This window comes from Triticum urartu, chromosome 1 (genome assembly GCF_003073215.2).
Source record: "Triticum urartu cultivar G1812 chromosome 1, Tu2.1, whole genome shotgun sequence".
Classification (NCBI taxonomy): domain Eukaryota; kingdom Viridiplantae; phylum Streptophyta; class Magnoliopsida; order Poales; family Poaceae; genus Triticum; species Triticum urartu.
Window position 1 is genome coordinate 441,089,237 of NC_053022.1, and position 19,760 is coordinate 441,108,996.

The 19,760-nt window shown below is 45.4% G+C and overlaps 2 protein-coding genes across 4 annotated transcripts; both read right to left on the reverse strand.

Moving 5' to 3' along the window:
* Positions 1–2,797: 2,797 nt before the first annotated feature.
* LOC125517030 (probable E3 ubiquitin-protein ligase LUL4) lies at positions 2,798–6,945 on the reverse strand. 2 transcript variants are annotated; one of them, XR_007287416.1, is made up of 5 exons: positions 6,358–6,945; positions 4,505–4,997; positions 4,293–4,420; positions 3,210–3,326; positions 2,798–3,035 (listed from the first exon to the last, which is right to left on the reverse strand). XR_007287416.1 is itself a non-coding variant. In XM_048682257.1 (4 exons), the coding sequence occupies exons 1-3, from the start codon at positions 6,744–6,746 to the stop codon at positions 4,307–4,309; spliced, it is 996 nt and encodes a 331-aa protein (XP_048538214.1). In that variant the 5' UTR covers positions 6,747–6,939; the 3' UTR covers positions 2,798–3,035; positions 4,293–4,306. The 2 variants fall into 2 exon arrangements, 1 of the variants encoding a protein (XP_048538214.1); XM_048682257.1 differs by lacking the exon at positions 3,210–3,326 and having other exon boundaries at positions 6,358–6,939.
* Positions 6,946–8,884: 1,939 nt separating this feature from the next.
* Positions 8,885–19,500, reverse strand: LOC125517042 (mitochondrial proton/calcium exchanger protein-like). Of its 2 annotated transcripts, none has more exons than XM_048682265.1 (15): positions 19,347–19,500; positions 16,633–17,289; positions 16,203–16,515; positions 15,720–15,866; positions 15,521–15,609; positions 15,347–15,439; positions 14,521–14,647; positions 14,086–14,150; positions 13,823–13,994; positions 12,385–12,603; positions 12,256–12,303; positions 11,983–12,129; positions 10,810–10,892; positions 9,539–9,654; positions 8,885–9,451 (listed from the first exon to the last, which is right to left on the reverse strand). In XM_048682265.1, exons 2-15 carry the CDS (start codon positions 17,226–17,228, stop codon positions 9,363–9,365), a joined length of 2,304 nt encoding a protein of 767 aa, XP_048538222.1. In that variant the 5' UTR covers positions 17,229–17,289; positions 19,347–19,500; the 3' UTR covers positions 8,885–9,362. The 2 variants fall into 2 exon arrangements, with proteins under 2 accessions (XP_048538222.1, XP_048538228.1); XM_048682271.1 differs by having other exon boundaries at positions 16,633–17,299; positions 19,347–19,452.
* Positions 19,501–19,760: the final 260 nt, after the last annotated feature.

Here is a 19,760-nt window from a genome sequence, read left to right on the forward strand (position 1 = left end):
ATTCCCGAAAGGCTGGCCATGTCGCGCCCCTCTCTTCTCTCTCTAGCCGTCACGGCAACTCCTAATCAAGCGCATCGCATCGCACTAAACAAGGCATTTAAGTACTAAGTACACCGCCAAATCGCATTTAGGTCTGCAAAATAGTACTACTACTGTAGTACTGCTGCTGTTTTGCAGCCGAGGTGGTGGTGGTAATCATCGTCATCATGAGAGTGGAGAGGGAGATCCATTCCAGGAGTCTACAGGGCGGCAACAGTGGTTCCCATCATGGGCCTGGGCAGGGGTTGGCCGCTGCCCCTCGGTTCCTATCCGAAACCCCCGGCCCCGGGGGATTGGATCGGATCGGATTGGATGAACCACCTAGACCTAGCCAGCCAGCCAGCCACCGAACCGGCGCCGATCAAAGGCAGCGCGCGCTCCACGTCCTGCTCCTCCCACTGGGGCGGGACTGGGGCTGGGCTGGGTGGGGGCGGCCGCCCGAGGCCACTCGCTACGCATTCTGTTTCCATGTGCACGTTACGTTAACCCCACTTCCCTTCCGTCTGAGGAGGACGCGTACGTACGGCCACGGGCGTACGGCGAGCCGTTTTTGGACGGGAGGAACGACTGGTGATGCCGCGCGCGTGCGCTTCTGTGGCTGCCCGCCGCCCTCCCGTTGGTCCGAGCCGACGTCCTTTGGATTGGATGGATGCTTGCGCGCCGGTGGCTCGTGTGGTGGAGTAACTTGCAGCGCCGCCGCGGGTGCCGACAGGCGACAAGTAGGGGGCTGGCCGGCCGGCAGCTGTGCACGTTGTGTGCAGGCTGTCAGTGACCAGCGACCAGCTTGGGAGAACGTGTGCCTGCGGGCTTGCGGCTTGGCTAGCACTGGCCGGCAAGTTGCAACACAGGATGCATGCGAGTACCTACCTGCAGCAACGGTGGGTCGGGATTGTGAGCATCCCTCGGCACGTTACCACGGCCCATGCATGAGCAGTCGGCAGAGTAGACGATTGCTGCCGTGCGTACGAGAGCAGTAGGGTTTCCCAGGTATTTCTGTCGGCACTGTTTTTTTCGAGAAAACAGCAAGAACTCTGCCTTTGCATTAAGAAGAAGTGAATTGGCCAGTTTATAAGGAAAATTGGCCGAAAATCGATACATCGATACACACCAGCCCCGAGACTGCGTACCTAACGAGCCGACTTCCCTGTCGCCCAAACGATCAAAGTTGCCACTCCACCACACGACCTGGAGCCGCCACTCCAGCTTACAAACGACATAAACTCACACACGTCGGCCCCGAGGCCGCACTCCACACGAGTCGACGACCCTGTCGTCCACACGACCAAAACCGACACTCCACAGCACTGAGGTGCTCTCTGGAGCCGCCGCCCTGACTTTCCCGTCGGCCCCGAGGCCGCGCTGCGCCTGAGCTGACGACGCTGCCGCCCACGCGACCAGATCCGACATTCCACAACATAGCTTTCCGGAGCCGCCGCTCCGACATCCTCACCGGCCCCGAGGCCGCGCACACGCCTGGCCGACGATGAACCCGCAAAGCCACCCGAGCCACCGTGAACTGACAAAGGACCAGACCTCCAACGCGTCGCCCCCAAGAGGGAAGCGACAAGTATGCCGCCGACGCCCGCTCCGACCAAAGGTCGAAAACTTGGGTTTTCACCTGGAGAGCCCGAGACCGAGGCGACAATGGTGGTGAAGGGGCTCCACGACAACGCCTCCAAGGAGGGAACGACGTCCTAGGATGCCGTCGACGTCGGCAACGACCGAGGTCGAGCTAGGCTTTCACCCGGAGCTCACCAAATCCATTCTCACCGTAGTCTGCCCAGCAAAGCCGTCTCCGACATCAAGCCAGCCGTCATCGTCCAAGCCACATGACCAAGCACGCAGAGCAGCACGCCGCCGCCAACCACCACCGGCTGCAGAAACCACTGCAGCCCATCTCCCTCCACAGCGGCGTCGCGGATCTGGGCCATCCGCACAACAACACACCACCATGGAGTCCCCCGCCAGCTGCCGCCGAGGCCACCTGCGGCCGCCCAGCACGCAGGGCAGCACCATCGCTGCCCTGACCCCACGCACCTCCCCGCCACCCCCGTGGACCAGAGCCGGTGCGCCTCTGCTGGACCGCCGCCACAGGCCGACGGTCCGCCTCATCACCAGATCCGGGCGCTAGGGCCCCGGATCCGCCACCTCACGGGCTGCCGCCGGACGACCTCCGCGGGGGAGGAGCACGTCGACACCGCCACGTCCTGGGGCCGCCGCCCCAGCGTTCCATCGCCGACGAGCAAGCCGCAGGCAACCCCGCGACCGCCGGCCACCTCCACGGGGCGTCGCGCCCAGCCGCCGCCGCGCCAAATCCAGCCGCGGCCGGCCAGATCCGCCCCCACGCACCTTCTGCAGCCACGCCAGCCGTCACCACAAGGCAAGGCCACCGGACGGACGCCAGATGCGGCGAGTCCCCTTGCTCGCACGGCAACCGGCCGCCGGAAGAACATGGCCCGCCGCCGCTGTCTCCGCACGGGCTTTGCCCGACAAAGGCCGCCGGCGGCGGCGAGGAGAGGGAGCGGCCGCTCTGGCCGGATCTGGGGTCGCCGCCCGAGTCGCCCCAGGGAGAGAGCGACGCGGGGGCCTTTCGTGAGACAGCGATGCCCAGGGTGTCGAGTCCGTCCAACAAATTCACAGGCAACGAATACATCATATTAATCTCAGTCCTCTTGCTCAATCTCCCGATCAGCCAGCCGAGCTTCTCCAGGATAAATAATAAGTGCATGTGATCAAAACAGGTTGCCGACACAAGTAGTAGCAGCAAAAAATCCACACCAATATGTACACGGATTCACAGGCTTTAGATGCTTTTACATGTTTGGGTATGCCCAATCTCCGCCACAGCTTTACATTTGTACTGTACAATTCATACTCGTAATTCTCCAAAGACTTTGCCCGCTAAGCAGAAACACAAACAAACTCAGGGAGCTGATGAAGCCCCATACACCATCATTTCAGCTTATTATTCACACATCCTCAGCATGGAGAGCAAACTGTCAAGCAGAAACAAACAACATTACACATTGTAAAAAACAATTACATGGATATAATTTTCAAAGACAGTTTAAATTCATTCGGTGTCTCTACAACTTCGGTTTCTTGGACTAGAACTTTGGTGTATCAGTATAGATAGGGAATGCAAAATGATGTTATAATTTTGACGCTACCAAGTAATTTGCTTTGTCAAGCCCTTCTGACCCCCTAACTGGCACAGTAAAAGATCCACCCCTAATATATAGTTTCGAGTTCAGATCCACCAAATTGAAGGAAACAAAGGTATTTCCCTGCAGTGAAAGAATGTTGTATGTACAAAGAGGTGAGCAAAAACTTACGGCCAATCAAAGAATTAGGTCTTTCATGCATTTGTACCCACTCAGGAAAGGACTCTCTAGATTCATAGCTTCGTATCAGTAAATGCAGCAATGGTGGGTCTGTAAGTTCGTATGGAAGACATCCCATCTTATTTGTTGAATTTTATATGAAGTACTAACACCTACATCTCCTTAATGTGTATCATCATCTACTAAGTTGACATTCATCGCAAAACTGATGCGTCAAATCAAGTCCATATAAAATGACCATAAAGCGTTTAAGCTGGTTCAAGCCCGCTAGTGAGCTTTAATCATCTTTCACCACATTAACCTCAGCAAGGCTCTGACACTAAGCAGCGAACCATGCCTTTTTTCCATGGCTAACAAGAACAGGGTACAGTTGGGTTGCAGTATGCCACTTACAAATTCCAAAAAATAGAGGTACACCACACAATTAACCATGCCTACAATTATACAAACCCAGTAACTGTGCTTTAATTTATGTGCTAAGCTTAAAAAATTTAGTAGGCTATTCTACCATATATATTGGGAGAAACTTAGCCAGAGCAAGTCTAGTGTATTACAGAACTATAAAGTTAACTCCACACAGAAAAGATGTGCAATGTTGTAAATCTACTCAATAAAAGGCATGTTACAAAACTTTGATGAGGGTTGGTTTCGACGAACCATGTCCTAGTTAATAGCTTACCTAGAAAACTACCAGAAACATCAAACACACATAGTTCAAGTGTCAAAATGATAGTGTTAATATTCATTACTACTCCCTCCGTTCCAAAATAGATGATCCAACTTTGTACTAACTTTAGTACAAAGTTGGGTCATCTATTTTAGAACGGAGGGAGTAGATCGCAACCAACAACATAACTACAGAAAACAGAATAAACGACAATAAACAACAGAATGCAGAAACAACCATACCAGCATACTCTTCCTTATGGCTCAGCACTCCTAACTTTGATCTCCATTAGTTTCTCAACAGGCTGTCTGCATATGGGGCATTTATTTGATTGGAGCCTTAGAGCTTGTGCACATTCACTGCACATACACTGTACAACATAGGACCAATCAGATAACAAAGTGAGATCTGAGAAAGCAAAAGTATAACTGCAGGCTACAATTAGTTATCTTACCAAATGCCTGCAAGGAAAAACAGCAGTGTCCCTTGGCTCTGTCAGGCAGATAACACATTCTTTCCCCATGCCATCATCATCAGCATCAGGAACATCAGCTTCCGTGGAGTTGACAATCCCATATATTTCTTTCAGCTCATAGCGCACACCATTAATCCACAATATTTGCTTGACAACTTTGACTTGAAGATCGTCGTTATGTTTCTCTATAACAGCAAGTGTAATTTGTGCCCGTGTGGGGTTTACTGTTTGACCACCTTCCTCTGGAGATGGAGAAGCTTCCGCATAAACTACCAGTGGGTATACTTCCTCTGAAGGATTTGAAAGCTCATCCAGAGAAAAGAAACCCAGATCAATTCCAGATCCAGAGGGCTGGACATAATTTTGAGCCAATCCTTTTTGGAAAGGTATCTTTGTTGGTGTCTGCAAGTCTGGGTACACTGAAGAAAAATTGCAATCTTTTCCTTCCTTGGCAAAGTAATGTATAACTAAACTGCAATACACAAAAATAAGTATAAATATGGTCATAAACATTAAAGAAAGCTGGAATATTAACCAGACTTGGATTTTATAATTTTAAACAGGCTTGAATATGATCAAAACGACCAGATAAAATTTCACCTAGTAAAATGGATTTTACAACTTCTATAACGAGTCAATATGTCATGTACCCACGAGAACTAATGTAAAATATGTTACACCTATGCTGCAGAAGTTCAAAAGGAACTACAATTGCAGGTGATGTACAAACCCCGCATACAACATTTTTTAACATCTTATAAATTTTAAATAACCCCTCCCTTTAGAGGGTTTCAGTTCAGATTAAGTACACTAATCGAGCAATGCCTGTAACTCCATCTTTTCTAATCTATCCTTCACGTTTGATACAAAGGTGAATAAGAAGTCAATAATTCATGAGATTGAAAAGCTACCCTTCACTGCTCAAAGATTAAGAGCCTGTTTGGGACTGCTCTACTCCGTAAATTCCAGCTCCACTCTCAAAACCACAATCCAAACAGGGTAGCTCCATGATGTCCCACTCCGCAAAAAAAAACTCAAATCTGGGGGACAGCTCCGTATTTTTCGTGTAGCTCTTCAGGAGGTGCTCCAAAAACTCTAGTTTCAGGAGTCCTCATGGAGTTGGGACACTGCCATTGGTAAGTGGATAACGGTTTGTTTCTTTTTGAGGACCGGTACCCCACACGCACGCAACCCCTCCTTATCCGTGTATCCCTTCATTCTCCTCCACATCACGAACAGGGCGCTGCTCCACACCCCTAGCACCGCCACCGCCACGACGACAACGCTAGAGAGACGACCACCGGAATGGATAGATCCAATGGCCCTCTTCCTCCCACCCCCAGTTTCTCAGCCCCCCTCGAGCCTCCGAGCCACGGCCCAGCGAGGAGGGCCATGGCTGCCCAAGCTTCGGCTTCGGCCGGGCACATCACCGGCTTGGTCAGCAACGACCAGACCGCCGCCCCAGCAAAACCTGGGGCACAATCTTTCCCACCAAAATTCGCATTCTTGAAGCTGGAGCTAGCTAGAAGCCAAACTCTATGGTGGAGCTGCAACTCCTGGGTGGAACTACTTCAAAGTGGATTTGGTGGAGTGGAACTGATTTTGGAAGGATGGAGCAGTCCCAAACAGGCTCTAAGCTTCACATAGGTCAATTTTGTAGTATCCAAATTCCAACAAGAGTTTTAGCCTAAAATATGTGCTGTAGGCTGTAGCCACCCCTAGGAGAACAAAACCCTGCTATACAGGTCAGCAAGTAGGCAGTAGCTACACAATTTAGACCAGGCAAAACAAATCTAGTCCTGATCTCAGCGTTGGAGACAGCCAATTCTCACCTGCCGTCGGTGACCGCGTCGAAGGTGAAGGAGACGAGGCGGCGGTCAGGGTCGGCGGCGTCGGGCACGAGGCGGATGGTGTCCTTGCGCAGGTTGATGTCGTTCTTCACCTTGAGCGCCTGCTGGTGGCCGACGAACTCGGGCGGGGGCCCGGTGAGCGCGGGCATCTGCGACGGCGGCGGCTGGGGCGCGGGGTGCCACGGGCCGTGGTACGCGTGCGGGGGCGGCGGGTGGTGGTGGTTGTAGTAGTACGCGGCGGCGGAGGAGGAGGGCCCGTGGTGCGGCGGCGGCGGCGGGGGCGGCGGGTAGTTGGAGTAGTGGTGTAGGGGCGGCGGCGGGGGCGGGTAGTAGTCGTCCCGCCGGCGGCGGCTGGAGGAGGAACCGCCCATAGCCTCCGGGTGCGGGTCAGGGGAGGTGGGAGGAGCGGGAGGAGGAGGCGAGGCTGAGCCGGGGTTGGGGCGGTGGATTTGAGGAGGAGGAGGAGGTTGCTTAGGCCGCGTGGGAGTGCGGGCGTACGGCGGAGTTGACGCGAGTGGGGAGAGGACTCCGATTGACTTTTTCTGGCGAGGTGAGGGTTTTTTTTTTCACGCGGGGAGATCCCGCGGTGGATGGAAGGAGCTGTCGCTGGCAGCGGCGACTAGCTCTGCCCTGCTCTCGCTCGGCCTGCTTCCGTTGTCACCGTCGGCGCACAGTTAAACGGACCGGGACGGGAAGGGTGCGGGTGGTACATCTTCTCTTTCCCCAAATAGAAGCGTGCTAGTCCGTACCCAAACCGCCCAAGAGGAGAGGGAGGGTAACGTGATCCCACCGAAACGCGTTCTGTCGTTAATAGTAGAATCCGAATTTGTACCCTAAAAAAAAAGAATCCGAATTTGAGCCCATGGATACTTGAATTCATGTGATGTGATGGGATTGCATATTCAAACCCATGGCTTCGTCAACCTTAGAGAAACTCTAATTCATCCCAAACAACAGTTTCTAAAAAACGCCACTCTAACGTCCTTGGGAAGTTGTCAGATTTTTAGCGTTTCCGAGCAACACCCTTGGGAAGTCGGATCCTGCGCATGAACCCTAGAGCGTTCGCTCGGCCCTTTGGTTCAAAAAGTCCTCGTCCACCCGAAAATTGAGATGCTTTGCTCTCTCTTGATCTTTAATTCCAGCTTTTTCTACGGGATGAAGTTCCACTTCCCAACGGCCACATATCCTCGTTGTCATAGACGCAGGCGACGACATCTCTAGAGTAGTATTCGTCGCAACGCTGTTGGCTTCGGCGAGCTATCTCGGCCCATTCCTAATTCAATTGATGTCTCTGTCCATCTCTCGAGCCTCTTCCTGTCGCTACCACCTTGCAGCCAAAGTTCGCGGTTGCCGCCATGCAGCACCTGGCCACCATCCGGCCCACAAGGCTCGCGGTTGGCTCCCATGCCAACGTCGCGCTGACCACCGCGATCTCAATTGCCGATGAGGCCAGAAATCGGATTATGACTCCTCTTCGCCTGCTCAAAGTGTTCACTGTGAGCTCTCGTCGGCAACCACGCTCATTTTGGTGACACACACAAGGTGTTTGATGAAAAGGCTGATAGAGAGAGAACATTTCCCTTGTTTCATGTAATAGTGTCAAATATAACTAAATTGGATTATTATTTTATGCAAAAAGAGGTGTCAATTACAAGAAAATATTGGGAGTCAAGTTTATTTCCAGTGTAGAGGATTTTTGTGGGATTAAGTTTTGAGAGTGGATTTTTCGAACACATTACAGAACATCTCGTGCTGAACAAACATCACCGGAAATCTTGAAATAAATCCAGAAAAATACCCTGGTGGACTGATTCCACCACAAAGAATCTACCCATCTAAGCTAGGCTCAATTCCCGGGATGTGTTAAGAGTTAGAGAATGCAATCACCAGCACTAGTTTTGATGTAGTATCTCCCTAAGCGCAAAATAAGCTCACTAAGTTAATACGTATCGGGTGATATTCACATGCTTTCCTAATCCAATTTTTTGAAAAGTCACATTTAAATGTTTCAAAACGTTCAAAAAAATTGTGAATATTCACAAGACATGTGCCTACAAACCATAAAAATTCAAAACAAAGATTGAGAAACAAAAAAACAAATCCAGATGCTTTGTCTTCTTTTGATATTATTCATGCTAGATTTGTCTTCTTTTGACATCATTTATGCTAGATATGTCCTTTTTTTTCCAACATGTATTTTGAATTTTGGTCTGAAACTTTTAGATGTTATAGACACTTGTTTTGTGAACATTAACAAAAAAATTACTTATTTTTTAGAAACATTCAAATGTGACTTCAAAATTTGGAGGGAAGCATGTGAAGGGTGGTATCACCTTATATCTGCCCCATCAGACTAGTAGCAAGAGAGGGCACCGAGCAGTAGTAATCACGGTAGCACCTTCCGCAGCTGGACCAGACGGCCATGTTCTCAGCCGTGGAGATCGGAGGAGCAGGTGAGTAGAAATGGTGACAATGAAGTTAAAGACAATGGGAAGTGACTAGGATCAGAGACAAGATAATAAAGTCACTATAAAAAGAAAGATGATAACGGCTACAAATAACGTACTGACTGTAAAAGCAACAAATAGCACACATTCGCAAATGATGTGCTTAACCCACGATTTCTCAGAAGTTGAAGTATATCTTATTAAATTCTCAGATTGTTGAGTAGAGTGGCGAATCCCGTGACCAACCAAAAACAGTATTTTCTCTCCCATGGCAACCAGTTGAAATTTCGGTTGCCGTTTACCTGCGGATCCATTAGGCCGAACCCAAACTATATGCAAGTTGTCATCTTCACAGTAAGTTATCCTTACGAATTACTGGTGGTTCTTATCGAGGTCTGCCAAGAGGGAAGCAAGAATGGCCGTCTTGCCTTCTGATCTATACATGCCGCACTGCTACGGAGTAACTGAGATACTCAAAGTTCCTGCCTGAACTGGAATACCCATCTCAACACGCAAAAAAGTCATCAAGTGTGTTCCCGACTAATGCCGTGCTTCTTCTTCATCATCTTCATTGTTTTCCTCGGCTTGAGACGCCAGCTTCACGATGTCTTCCACACGGATCTTTCCTTCTGCACACACAAGAAATCGTCAGAAACAGTGGGGAAAACTGGACATGTGGTATCATGAGCAGAAAAGAATGTCACAAGCACAAGGACCTTTGTCTTTAGAAAGCTTGCTGATAAGCTCTTGGACGCCTTCTTTCCCTATGGTGTCCTTGAGATAAGCTGCTGCCGCTGCTACTTCTTCAGGAGTCACTTTGCCATCATGATCCCTGCAAATTAGGTACGAACGATATCAGCATGTTGACAAAACATGCTCCAAGTACAGCCAAACATTTTCGTCTACAAAAGAGTACTCCCTCCAATCCATATTAATTGTCGGTAAAACGGATGTATCTAGACAAGCGACAACTAATATGGATCGTAGGGCGTACTATATACTGCATTGAATAGCAATCTTTATCATGTCACATAAGCAAGCACAGGGGCAACTCATGGAGTATCCGAGTAACTAAATTGTAGAATGAATCTGAGATAGGAATATTTCTCACACGTCTTCCAGAAGTTGAGCCATATAAATTAGCTCACCAATTAATTTTGACTTGCCACACAGACTATAAATGTCTGTATCAGCAATAATATATCTGAGTTAAAATCATTTATGTGAACATGGTAGATAAATGCTGCACCAATACTTTCGCCAAAAAAAATGTTACACCGATACTTCACATGGTCGTTACACAGCCAATGAGTACGGAGCACGAAAAGGAGATTCGGAGGATTAAACAACAAAGAAAAACATGATCGATACAGCAGCAGTTCACCCCCCAACTAAAATAAGGGCAAGTTAACCTTCCCCGTGCAGGCCATGTTACACCCCTCTCGCACCCTCAGGGACAACCACCTATTAGCGTTAGTGGAGAGTAGGGACAGTTTTTTACTTGTCTCTGTTATCAGTCACGATAACGGGGTAATTACTGAGAAAAGTAGAGTCCATTATTCTACATCTGCTTCTGTTAGTTATTGCTTAAAAGTAGTTAGTTGTATATTGTAAAATCAGCATTTTTCTGAGAAAAGGTAAATCCCTGGATCAGTGTAGGGGCAATAAAGTGTCGACATATCTGGACCAGAGCAGCATATAAATCATAAGAACAGATATCGAAGAATGGCGATTGACAACTAAACTACCACTTAGGGGTAGGTGGAACACAGTGATCACTGATACAGCTCAATTCCTACAGATTGGCAGGAAACTCAGTACTACCGAAACAACCGCTTCCAGTTTGATCGGATTAGGTCGTAGCCCTCCCTACCTAAACAAACCCTAATGAAGGTCCAACTCCTAGAGGAAATTCACCAGCAGCACAATGCACTAGCTGACTGGCATGCAATTTGAAACGACTTTGATACACATGCAATTGACGTACCTATCAAGCAGTTGCCAGCGGTTTCCGATTTGTGCATCCACGTCATCAATCTCCTTTTCTAACTCCTGAAGCATAGCATCAACCTAAAACAGAGCAAAAAGTATATGTCAACAACTAACCCCATAAATTATTGAAAAACAATGTATAGATGACCAACATCAATGGTAGCTCCACCAAAAAAATCTCTCCAACTAACAGACTTGGGGGATGGCTAATGTAGGTATAGATATCAGTCATAAAGCCACACGGTGTAACTTTGTTAACAAGAGCAACCAGGACCCTTATACTTCTAATGCTGACATGCTATATTTCAATTATTCTTTTTTTGGCTAAAGAGAGAATTTGCTGCATTAAGAAAGAATTGTCAGTCATTTTGACATAAAGAACAGAAGTTGTGCCAGCGACCAGGCATAAGTGCCTAGAGCTAACTTGTGAGGAACTCTCAATCGTATACTTCAATGTAAACTAACACAGTACCCTTGTAGTATAACTCTGTTGATGCTAGTTCACCATTTTGTTCCAAATGAACACGTAACATAAAGGTGGAAATGCAATCAAGCAGGTGTCAACAGTATATGCAGGCAGGACCTAGTGAAAGTTGACTAATTCAGGATGCAGTTTATGATGAAGAGATCCATTCATACTGTCTAATTTAGGATACAGTTTATGATTAAGAAATCCGTTTGTTCTGTTTAGTATCTCCAACTAACAATGGAATGAAACTAAACTAGGTCTAGTATACTACTAGGCCGAAAACTGGTACCACATACTGTCACCGGGTTACCGGAAAAACTGGGTATAAGGTCTGTATAAGGTCGAATACAAGGCCAATTAACCCATATACTCGCTGCAAAGTAACCCATGGGTAACAGTTACCTTGTATCACATAACTTGCCAACAGCAGGCAATCAAACACTTATTTCTATAAATGTTGAGAAAAGTATTTAAGATGTTCCCATACCCTAAGAACTAAGGAAAAGAAGTAAATCATTATCTGACAAAATTGTGCCCAAGTAATTTAACCGTTTCAGCTTCTCAAGCTACTCATCGGTAGCCGACAGAAGTCAGGGAAAAAGCGATCACCTTAAACAGCGAACCAGAGAAATATATAGTATACCAATAGAAGCAGAGTGTTACGAGCTTTGACTTTTCATGCATGGAAGAAATACATACCTTGTCAATCAGCGCTGACGAGACCTTTTCCTCTGAAGCAACCTCTGTGGTGTCGTCTGACTCCTCTCTAGCAGCCATATATGCCTTCTTAGCTTCTTCTGCCCCCTCTGTGTCTTCTCTTTCAAGCATGGAGTTATATAGTTTTATCTGCATTCCTCAAAAATTTAAGTCCTACTGAGCCTCCACGGTAAAACAGTGCATACATGCAACAAACAAACAAAATGCTGTATGGTAATTGTCCTTCTGATCCCACTTCAAAAATTCACATCGTACCTCCTTGTTGACAAGGCTCAGGAACTCTTGACGCTCCTTGCTAACAGACTGCAATGTAAGTAATTATGGCACTGTCACTAAGAGTCTGCAAAGTACTGACAGAAAAACACAGATTGACTAGGATCATACCGATGCAGATGCCAGCACAGCCAATGCTCGACTGATATTACAGAGCTGTTCCTTGTCATGTTGTTTTGCTTCTATCAGTTCTTCTTCTTCCCTAGCAGTAGGCTCAGTCATTTCCTTTAAAGCCAAATCTTCTTCAGCGGCCTCCTGTTCTGTGAGATTTGCCTTTTCTTCCTTCTTTTGTTTTGCCTTCTCTTCTTTCTCTTTCTTCTTCTCTTCCTCCTGAATATATTCATACAAAGCATTAAAATAACTGACTACATGTTCAGTAGCAGCATTACGCTAAGTTAAAATAAACAGGTAACAGCTGAGTGTTAGCAGCAATACAGCACTATGCCGAAAATAACATACTTGGGTAAGAGTGCTATGCTAAAACAATTGGGTAACAGTTCAATGTTAGCAGCACCAACGCTGGCTTCCCCACCGCCGTATTACGCAAAGCTGATCGGGCGGTGCTTTCACGGCTTTGGTACCCACCCTTTCTCAATTCATATAGTTGCCCATGCATATTTATTAATGCTTTAAATTGCTCCATTTTGTTTAATATATCTGAATTTTCTATTAGATGAAATGCTTGAAAACAGGTCATTTGGCTACACTGTCTGAGAAACTAGTGATGATTATTAAATGAGCATAATTATAGACTAATCAGCAGAAATTAAGTGATTCTCTTTAATCAGTAGAATTTGAATCATCACAATCTTACACAACCAACGTTAGATCAGCATATAAACAGACTCTCAGAACCTTGGGTGCATCTTAGACATTCTCACACACAGCCACAGCTCTTACTGCTACTTTGCCAAATGACCCTACAACTCCCTGACAGCTTTTCCAGCAGAGCCAAACCACAGGCGCTTTTAGACAAGCCCCAGCCCAATCGAACAGGACACACCTTTTCTCATAAGGCGTGTCTCTAGAAGTTGTTCATATGATATGATATGTTCACAGTTGACACTACACTACATGGCCTTAAGTAACAAATAAAGGGATATCAAGAGTTCAGACAATTTTATTTCCAGTGACATTTTAGCTATATGCCCTTTCTACTAGATATATTCTAGTTTTACTATGGAATAGCACAAACCATGTATAGCTTCTTAATACATATATTGCATACAAGGAGGACATGAATAAGCAAGACTCTTGAGGTTCAATTATGAGAAGAAGGGCATGACAGGATATTAGACACCTTCCCACTAATAAGCAAGACTAATAAAATAAGGAGCCAGTCCATGCCCACTCCGCTAAAAGTACAAATATGAAGCATGGGTTCAAAGAGAGCATTCATGTGTTAGCTTATCACACGTACTATCAGTGTGGGTTTCATACTTATGCCAAGTATCATGGTTGCATTGACAAACAATGTAAAGTAGTACGCAATTTTTTTGTATCGATAACCTATATATATAAAAAATAATACAATCTATGTGTTACACACCTTGATAAGTTCTTCCTGCATCTCAAGGAATTCCAGTTTTCTCCTCCTCTCAGAAACTGAATCTTCAGATGGCAATGCTGTCCCAATTGTATCCACAACTTCATCTGGCAAAGAAGACAATGTTGCTACTACAGCATCCTCGGGTTTCATTCTCCCAGCCAGGGTAAAAGCTCTGACAGCATTAGCAAAGATGAATAAGGACGCAAGCCCAAACAGAACTGTTCTAGCCACTAGCCAGTGGGAAATACATCAACCAAATTTACCTTGAAAGTATGAGAAGAGAAGATGGCACAGCATGATTAAGTGATAGATCCAACCAGTCTCGTAGCTGGGCAGAAAATAAAATTGCAAGGAATTACTACAAAAGTTTAATATCCATTTACAAGGTAGCAGTTTAAAAAATTGAACACAAAGAAGTAGTGGTGAAAGGCAGTGCAATCCAACTTCAGATATGCTTAATTCTAAGTGGATGCTGAGGCAATGGATGTTGTTTTCCTTCAACAGTGCATCAGGATAAACTAACATAATGAGAGCAAGAAAAACTGAGAACTAATAAATAAACTACACCAAGAACATGGTAACTACTAGGATAATACGAAATCATGGCACTGGCACATTGATGTACAGTCCGAAAAAGCTACAAAACAAACAGGTATTCTTCGTTAATTGTGAGTATTGCAGGAATGATGCTGGCAAACCTGTTTACGCATTTCTTCTGTTGACCGCAGACCAAGGTGACCGCGATCACGGCAGGCTTGCCGGAGCTCCTCTTCAGAAAGAGAATCAACACCCTCAGCTTGAATCATTTTATCATCATTCTTAATGCTGCATACGCATTAGCAAGAAATGACAGATATTTTATATTTTTACACCACAATTCTAAACATAAATGCCAGATTGCATTGAAATAAATGTCAAAAACAGTAAGACAAAGGGCAAATCCAGTAAATGAAGAGTTATCAGTACTATCTTATAACTACAGTAAATAAACATATATGGTGAACGTTATGTGCAGTTTGAGTCAAGCACATGTTAGATCCATTCAAATGCAGAGTCAATTGTAGATAAATTTGACATTGTCTCTGATGTCTACTAAGCTTCCATGTCCAGCAAACTACTATGTGTTTTCTCTTCGTGTATGAACTAACATAAAGTGTTGTATAATATCCTCTGAATAACTTCATTTATTTTACTAGAAGTCATATACATAATTTACCCTTTCTGTGCTAATGTCATAATACATACTGCTATGTTTACAGGATTAGATTACCCACTTGAAATTCTAATCTGAATGATTGTCTGGTAAGCTCTGAAAAATGATAGCAGAACCTAGTGTCTCAATCATGGGCTTATCTCCAAAATTGGTGGTTCCAGTTATACATGCGCATAACACAAAATAGTGCTTCAGAGCAACAGATCCAAGCTAACTAACACTTCAATTACAAGTTTCATATTTGCAAACATGTTCACTTCTACTTCACAAATTGCAGAGTGTACCCTTTACTTTTCTCTATAAATACTTACTCTCGTAGTTTTTTCCGAAGCATGAATCTCAAGTAATGATCTGTACCAAAAGGTCGAATACCCATATATTTGCACATATTCACCAAGCGTGCTCTGCAGGAAAACATTGATCAGTTCTGGTACAATTTTGATCCTCTACTTACAAGGGTGTACAAAACTGAAATAATGGGTAACCTGCTCATGTTATCCAAGGTCAATTCATCATTAAAAAGCTTCGCGAAGCTCAAGATTTCATCATTGGATACACGTTCACCTTTCCTAACCTGATTGCAGTTTAATTTAATGTAAATTATGCAACAAAATATAAGGAAATTCATAATATACATTTAAAAGGAATTGACAATCTCAAATACAGGAGAGCTGGTAGCGATACCTTGTTTAAAAATTCGTCCAGATCTTCAGCTGTCTGTTTTGTTTCTCCACTACGTGATGTTTGAACTTCCTTTGCCATTTCTTTTGCAGTATCTTGCAGAAACTTTGCATACTCCATCCTTGCTTTCAGTTTCCTTTTCAACGCTTCCTGCACATGAAAATGGGCTACATTCGTGAGACAATCAATATGCAAAGTAGTTATGTTGGTAGTTCCTATACAAATGGAACTAGGAGGACGATTCAAAATATGATACACTAAATCTGACGTATCAGCAGAAAATGGAATACAACAGGGTAAACGAGCCATGCAATCATAATGATACTGCACTGCACATCAACCGGCGAGAGAACAGGGCAAAGAACATGTGTGTCGTAGGTTCTGACATACATACACTATTAGTAGCATGACAGCATGCTGAAAACTATCAATGGACAGTATAATGATACTAAGACATTTAGTAATTCAAGTGGTTACGTCACAAACCTCTTCTTTCATCTTGTCTTGGAAAGTTGATGGCAGCATATTTGGAAACAATTTAAGAAACACTGGTAGTAGGAATTCCATGAATGGGACAACAATGAACACAGCAACAGGTACCAGCCTGAAGATATCTGCTGTTGTACGGGTGAGCTGTTGCCTCTCTCTTCTTGAGAGGCTCTTTCCACCAGCAAGTTTCACCAGCAATCTTGATGAAATCCTAACATCTGCCCAGAGTAGCTTTGTTCCTAGCCAGTAATGCTGCAGTGTGGAAATAAATTCATCTTTCCCATGCTTCAGTTTTGCAGCCCAATCAGCTCTGCACAAACAAACAAAACAAGGTAAATTTATATGTTAAAAGAGTACAGGAAATGGGGCAGCAAAGAAATATCTTGTCTTAAGATATAGGTTTGAGACAAATACAAAGAATTTAGACCTGCTCATTGAAGCAACAGCTCGAAGAGCCGGACCAATACCCAGAAGCCTTGCCCAGAACTTCTTTACAATTGACTGGTCAGCCTTTAGCGAATCTTGCACCTGCTTAGCTTTGGCTTTAGCTTTTGCCGTGCTTAGCCCTTCCACAGCCTGATCACATTCTTCTGGGGATGCCTCTTTTTTCCTTTTATTCTGGTTTTCATCACCCTTTTCTTCAATATCCAATTTAGGTTGCCCAGCAGTTGCAGTTGATGCTTTGCGAACTGACTGCAACAAACCTCTAGCTCCGAAAGGCAATGTGAACTCATTCCTTCCAATTCCATAGCCATAGTGAGAAATCACGTGAGCTGGACGTCGCAGAAGCCCGTTATCAGGACCTAGCAGACCCCCCTTTGTCAAATCGACACTATATTGCTCCTTCTCCTTCTCAGACTTCGAGTCCCCTAAGCTTTGCTCAAGAAATGGTTGTGCTATTCTTGGCTCAGGCTTGAAACCAAATGTTCCATGGCGGAATGAAGAGGAGGAAGACGAGAGGATAGGTGTGTTAACATGATCCAAGAGATAGTTTCTTCTCCTAATGATCGCCCTTGACGCCATCCTTGGTTGCTACTCACCTTCCCAATGTGGAGGCCTAGGTCATGTCTTTTCAGATAGAGCCCTGAAGTGATCCGATTTGAGCATAAGCAGAAATGCACATTGACAAATAAAGGGGGTTAGTAAGAAGACATAACAAAGAAACAATGTATGTAGAGAAAATAATATTCAACAACAACAATAGCGAATTACGACACACAACCGCAGGCACTATTTCATTTCAAGGCATCTTAGATAGTTGCTCTGACCTAACCAAAAAGTAGCCAGTTCTCCAGAATTTCCTCAAATCTGATGTTCGGGATATTCCAGTACAGTGGGCAATACATCGAATTTAAATAATACATAGAATCCTAAATGAATAGCAAATAACAGTAATAGTGTGGTCATCAAAGTGAGTATGGCCGAGCTGTAAGAGAATCAACTCTAATCCAAGTGTTCAAGCAAGCTTAGCATTAGTCCAATGAATAATCAGCACAACAAATAAGTCTAGCAAGTTTGCTAGCTGCAAAAGGTCCATAAATATAAAGCAGCAAGAGTTTAGTTCAACAAGTTTGCTATCAGCAGCAGTTCACTTAAAGCAACAGGCTCAACAGTATAATAGCAACAGGTGGAGTCCACACAAAAAAAACTGAAACATACGCACCGTTGCTGTTCGTGTTAGGTTTAAGTTCAATGAATTAATAATGGCAGAATATGATGTGGTGCGTAAATTGAGCAGATGTGGCTTGCAATGCCAAAACCTATGGTTGCACCCCCAACTACAAGAAGGGTCATGGTAACTAGTTCCTCAACAGAGCTATGAAGATTGTCCTGCAGCAATAATCAATTGAGGAAAAGGTGACAATCTAAGAAGTGGGCAATTTGTATTATTGCCTAATTAGAGTGGTTACGAAACATAGGTTTGGAGTTCTACATGTCTCTCCGAACTATTGCACCATAAGTGAATGGGTAGTTCTGTCCCTTCTAAAGATCATGGCCATGAAAGCATGTATGTTTGCCACGACACACTGCAGCCCATACTAGCAGCATTTTGGGTCCGGCCAAAGTCATCCATCTATACAAAATTAAGGCATATGAACCAAAAGTAAATGATGCTGCTGCTATTAAAATGGTTGAATTCATGGAAATGAACCCAGCCCATAACATGACAAGGCTGCCATATCAGAACGATGCTCCTCCGGTGTCATGCGATCATTGACCATATGACCCTACACCTAATGCTCCGCAACAGATGTTGTGCTAACATATACCCAATCATTGTATTGCAAAGTTAAGTGGCAACAGGAAACACCAAAATTTTAATGTAAACATCATTTGCACCTCACACTAGTTTGGCGAGAAAGAGGTGGACTCAGATCATTTATGCGAGCAGTGCAAAGACCTGAGTAATTTACAGCTAAGAAGTGCATTGAATGGGTCATCGTCACACTGCTGTATCAAATTCAACATGGCATCAAATATTTCAACCAACAAAACCAATCTTAGGCCAATTAAAGCTAGTAAGGTGCATGAGAAACAGGATTCCACGTTTCCCATACCAACAAAACCACCATAGGCCAACAACTAAGGAGGTGCATTAGGTTTACCATGGCATCATACATAACGTACAACTGAAATTACCAACAGAAGACATCATCCTAGGCCATCATTAACAAGCAAAGAGATGCGTCCGTGTTAACACGGCAAGATTTTTCACATAGCATCCTTTTCAACGCGGCCTAAGCATAAATAAATCACACAAGCAGTCCGGAACAGAAGCCATCACGAGAAAATAATCATGGACAAGCCGAGCGCAAGCAAACCGAGCATCATAGTAAGAACTAGGCATCTGCAAAAATCACACCCGCACGAGCGAGTTCACGAACATCGTCAGAACCCTACACCTCCAACAGTCCGCGTCTCAGATTTTACCCTCGCAGGCATGGGTACGAACACGGCCCGAACCCTAGATTCTAACCCCCCACAAATCAGCGGCCGAAGTAACCGTGGCGTCTCAGATTGGTCGCACAAATTTGAAGAAAACCAAGGCGAAACGCGACCATGAACGGAACCATGGCGAGGAGGATGGAAGGGGAAGGAGGGGGCGAGGCGGGGGGTGGGGGCGGGGAGGAGGTCCTTTACCTCCACGGACAAAGGGGAGCTCCGCCGCCCGTCTGCCGGTGCTACAGTCCTACCTGCGTCCGTCCTTGGGGAGGGAAGGGGCCGGGAGGTCGCACGAAAGAGAGGTGAGAGAGAGCGGCGGCGGAAGGAAACGAGAATGCGCTGTGCAGGCCAGGTTACGTCGCGCGGGCCGGACTGGGGTTTGTCCTGGGCCTGGCCCATGTAGCCGTGCAGTACAACCCCTCGCAAAAAAATATATCCGTGCAGTATAGTACATACAAAAGCGTTCGGTTTTTTAGGTAATATACGTGTCTTATTCATATGATAAAGATCAAAGTATAAGTCACGTAAAAACAGATATGACAAAATTGAAAAGATAGCAAAACATCTTGAAGTTTGACACCAACGTCCATCACCTGCCTCCAGCACCACCAC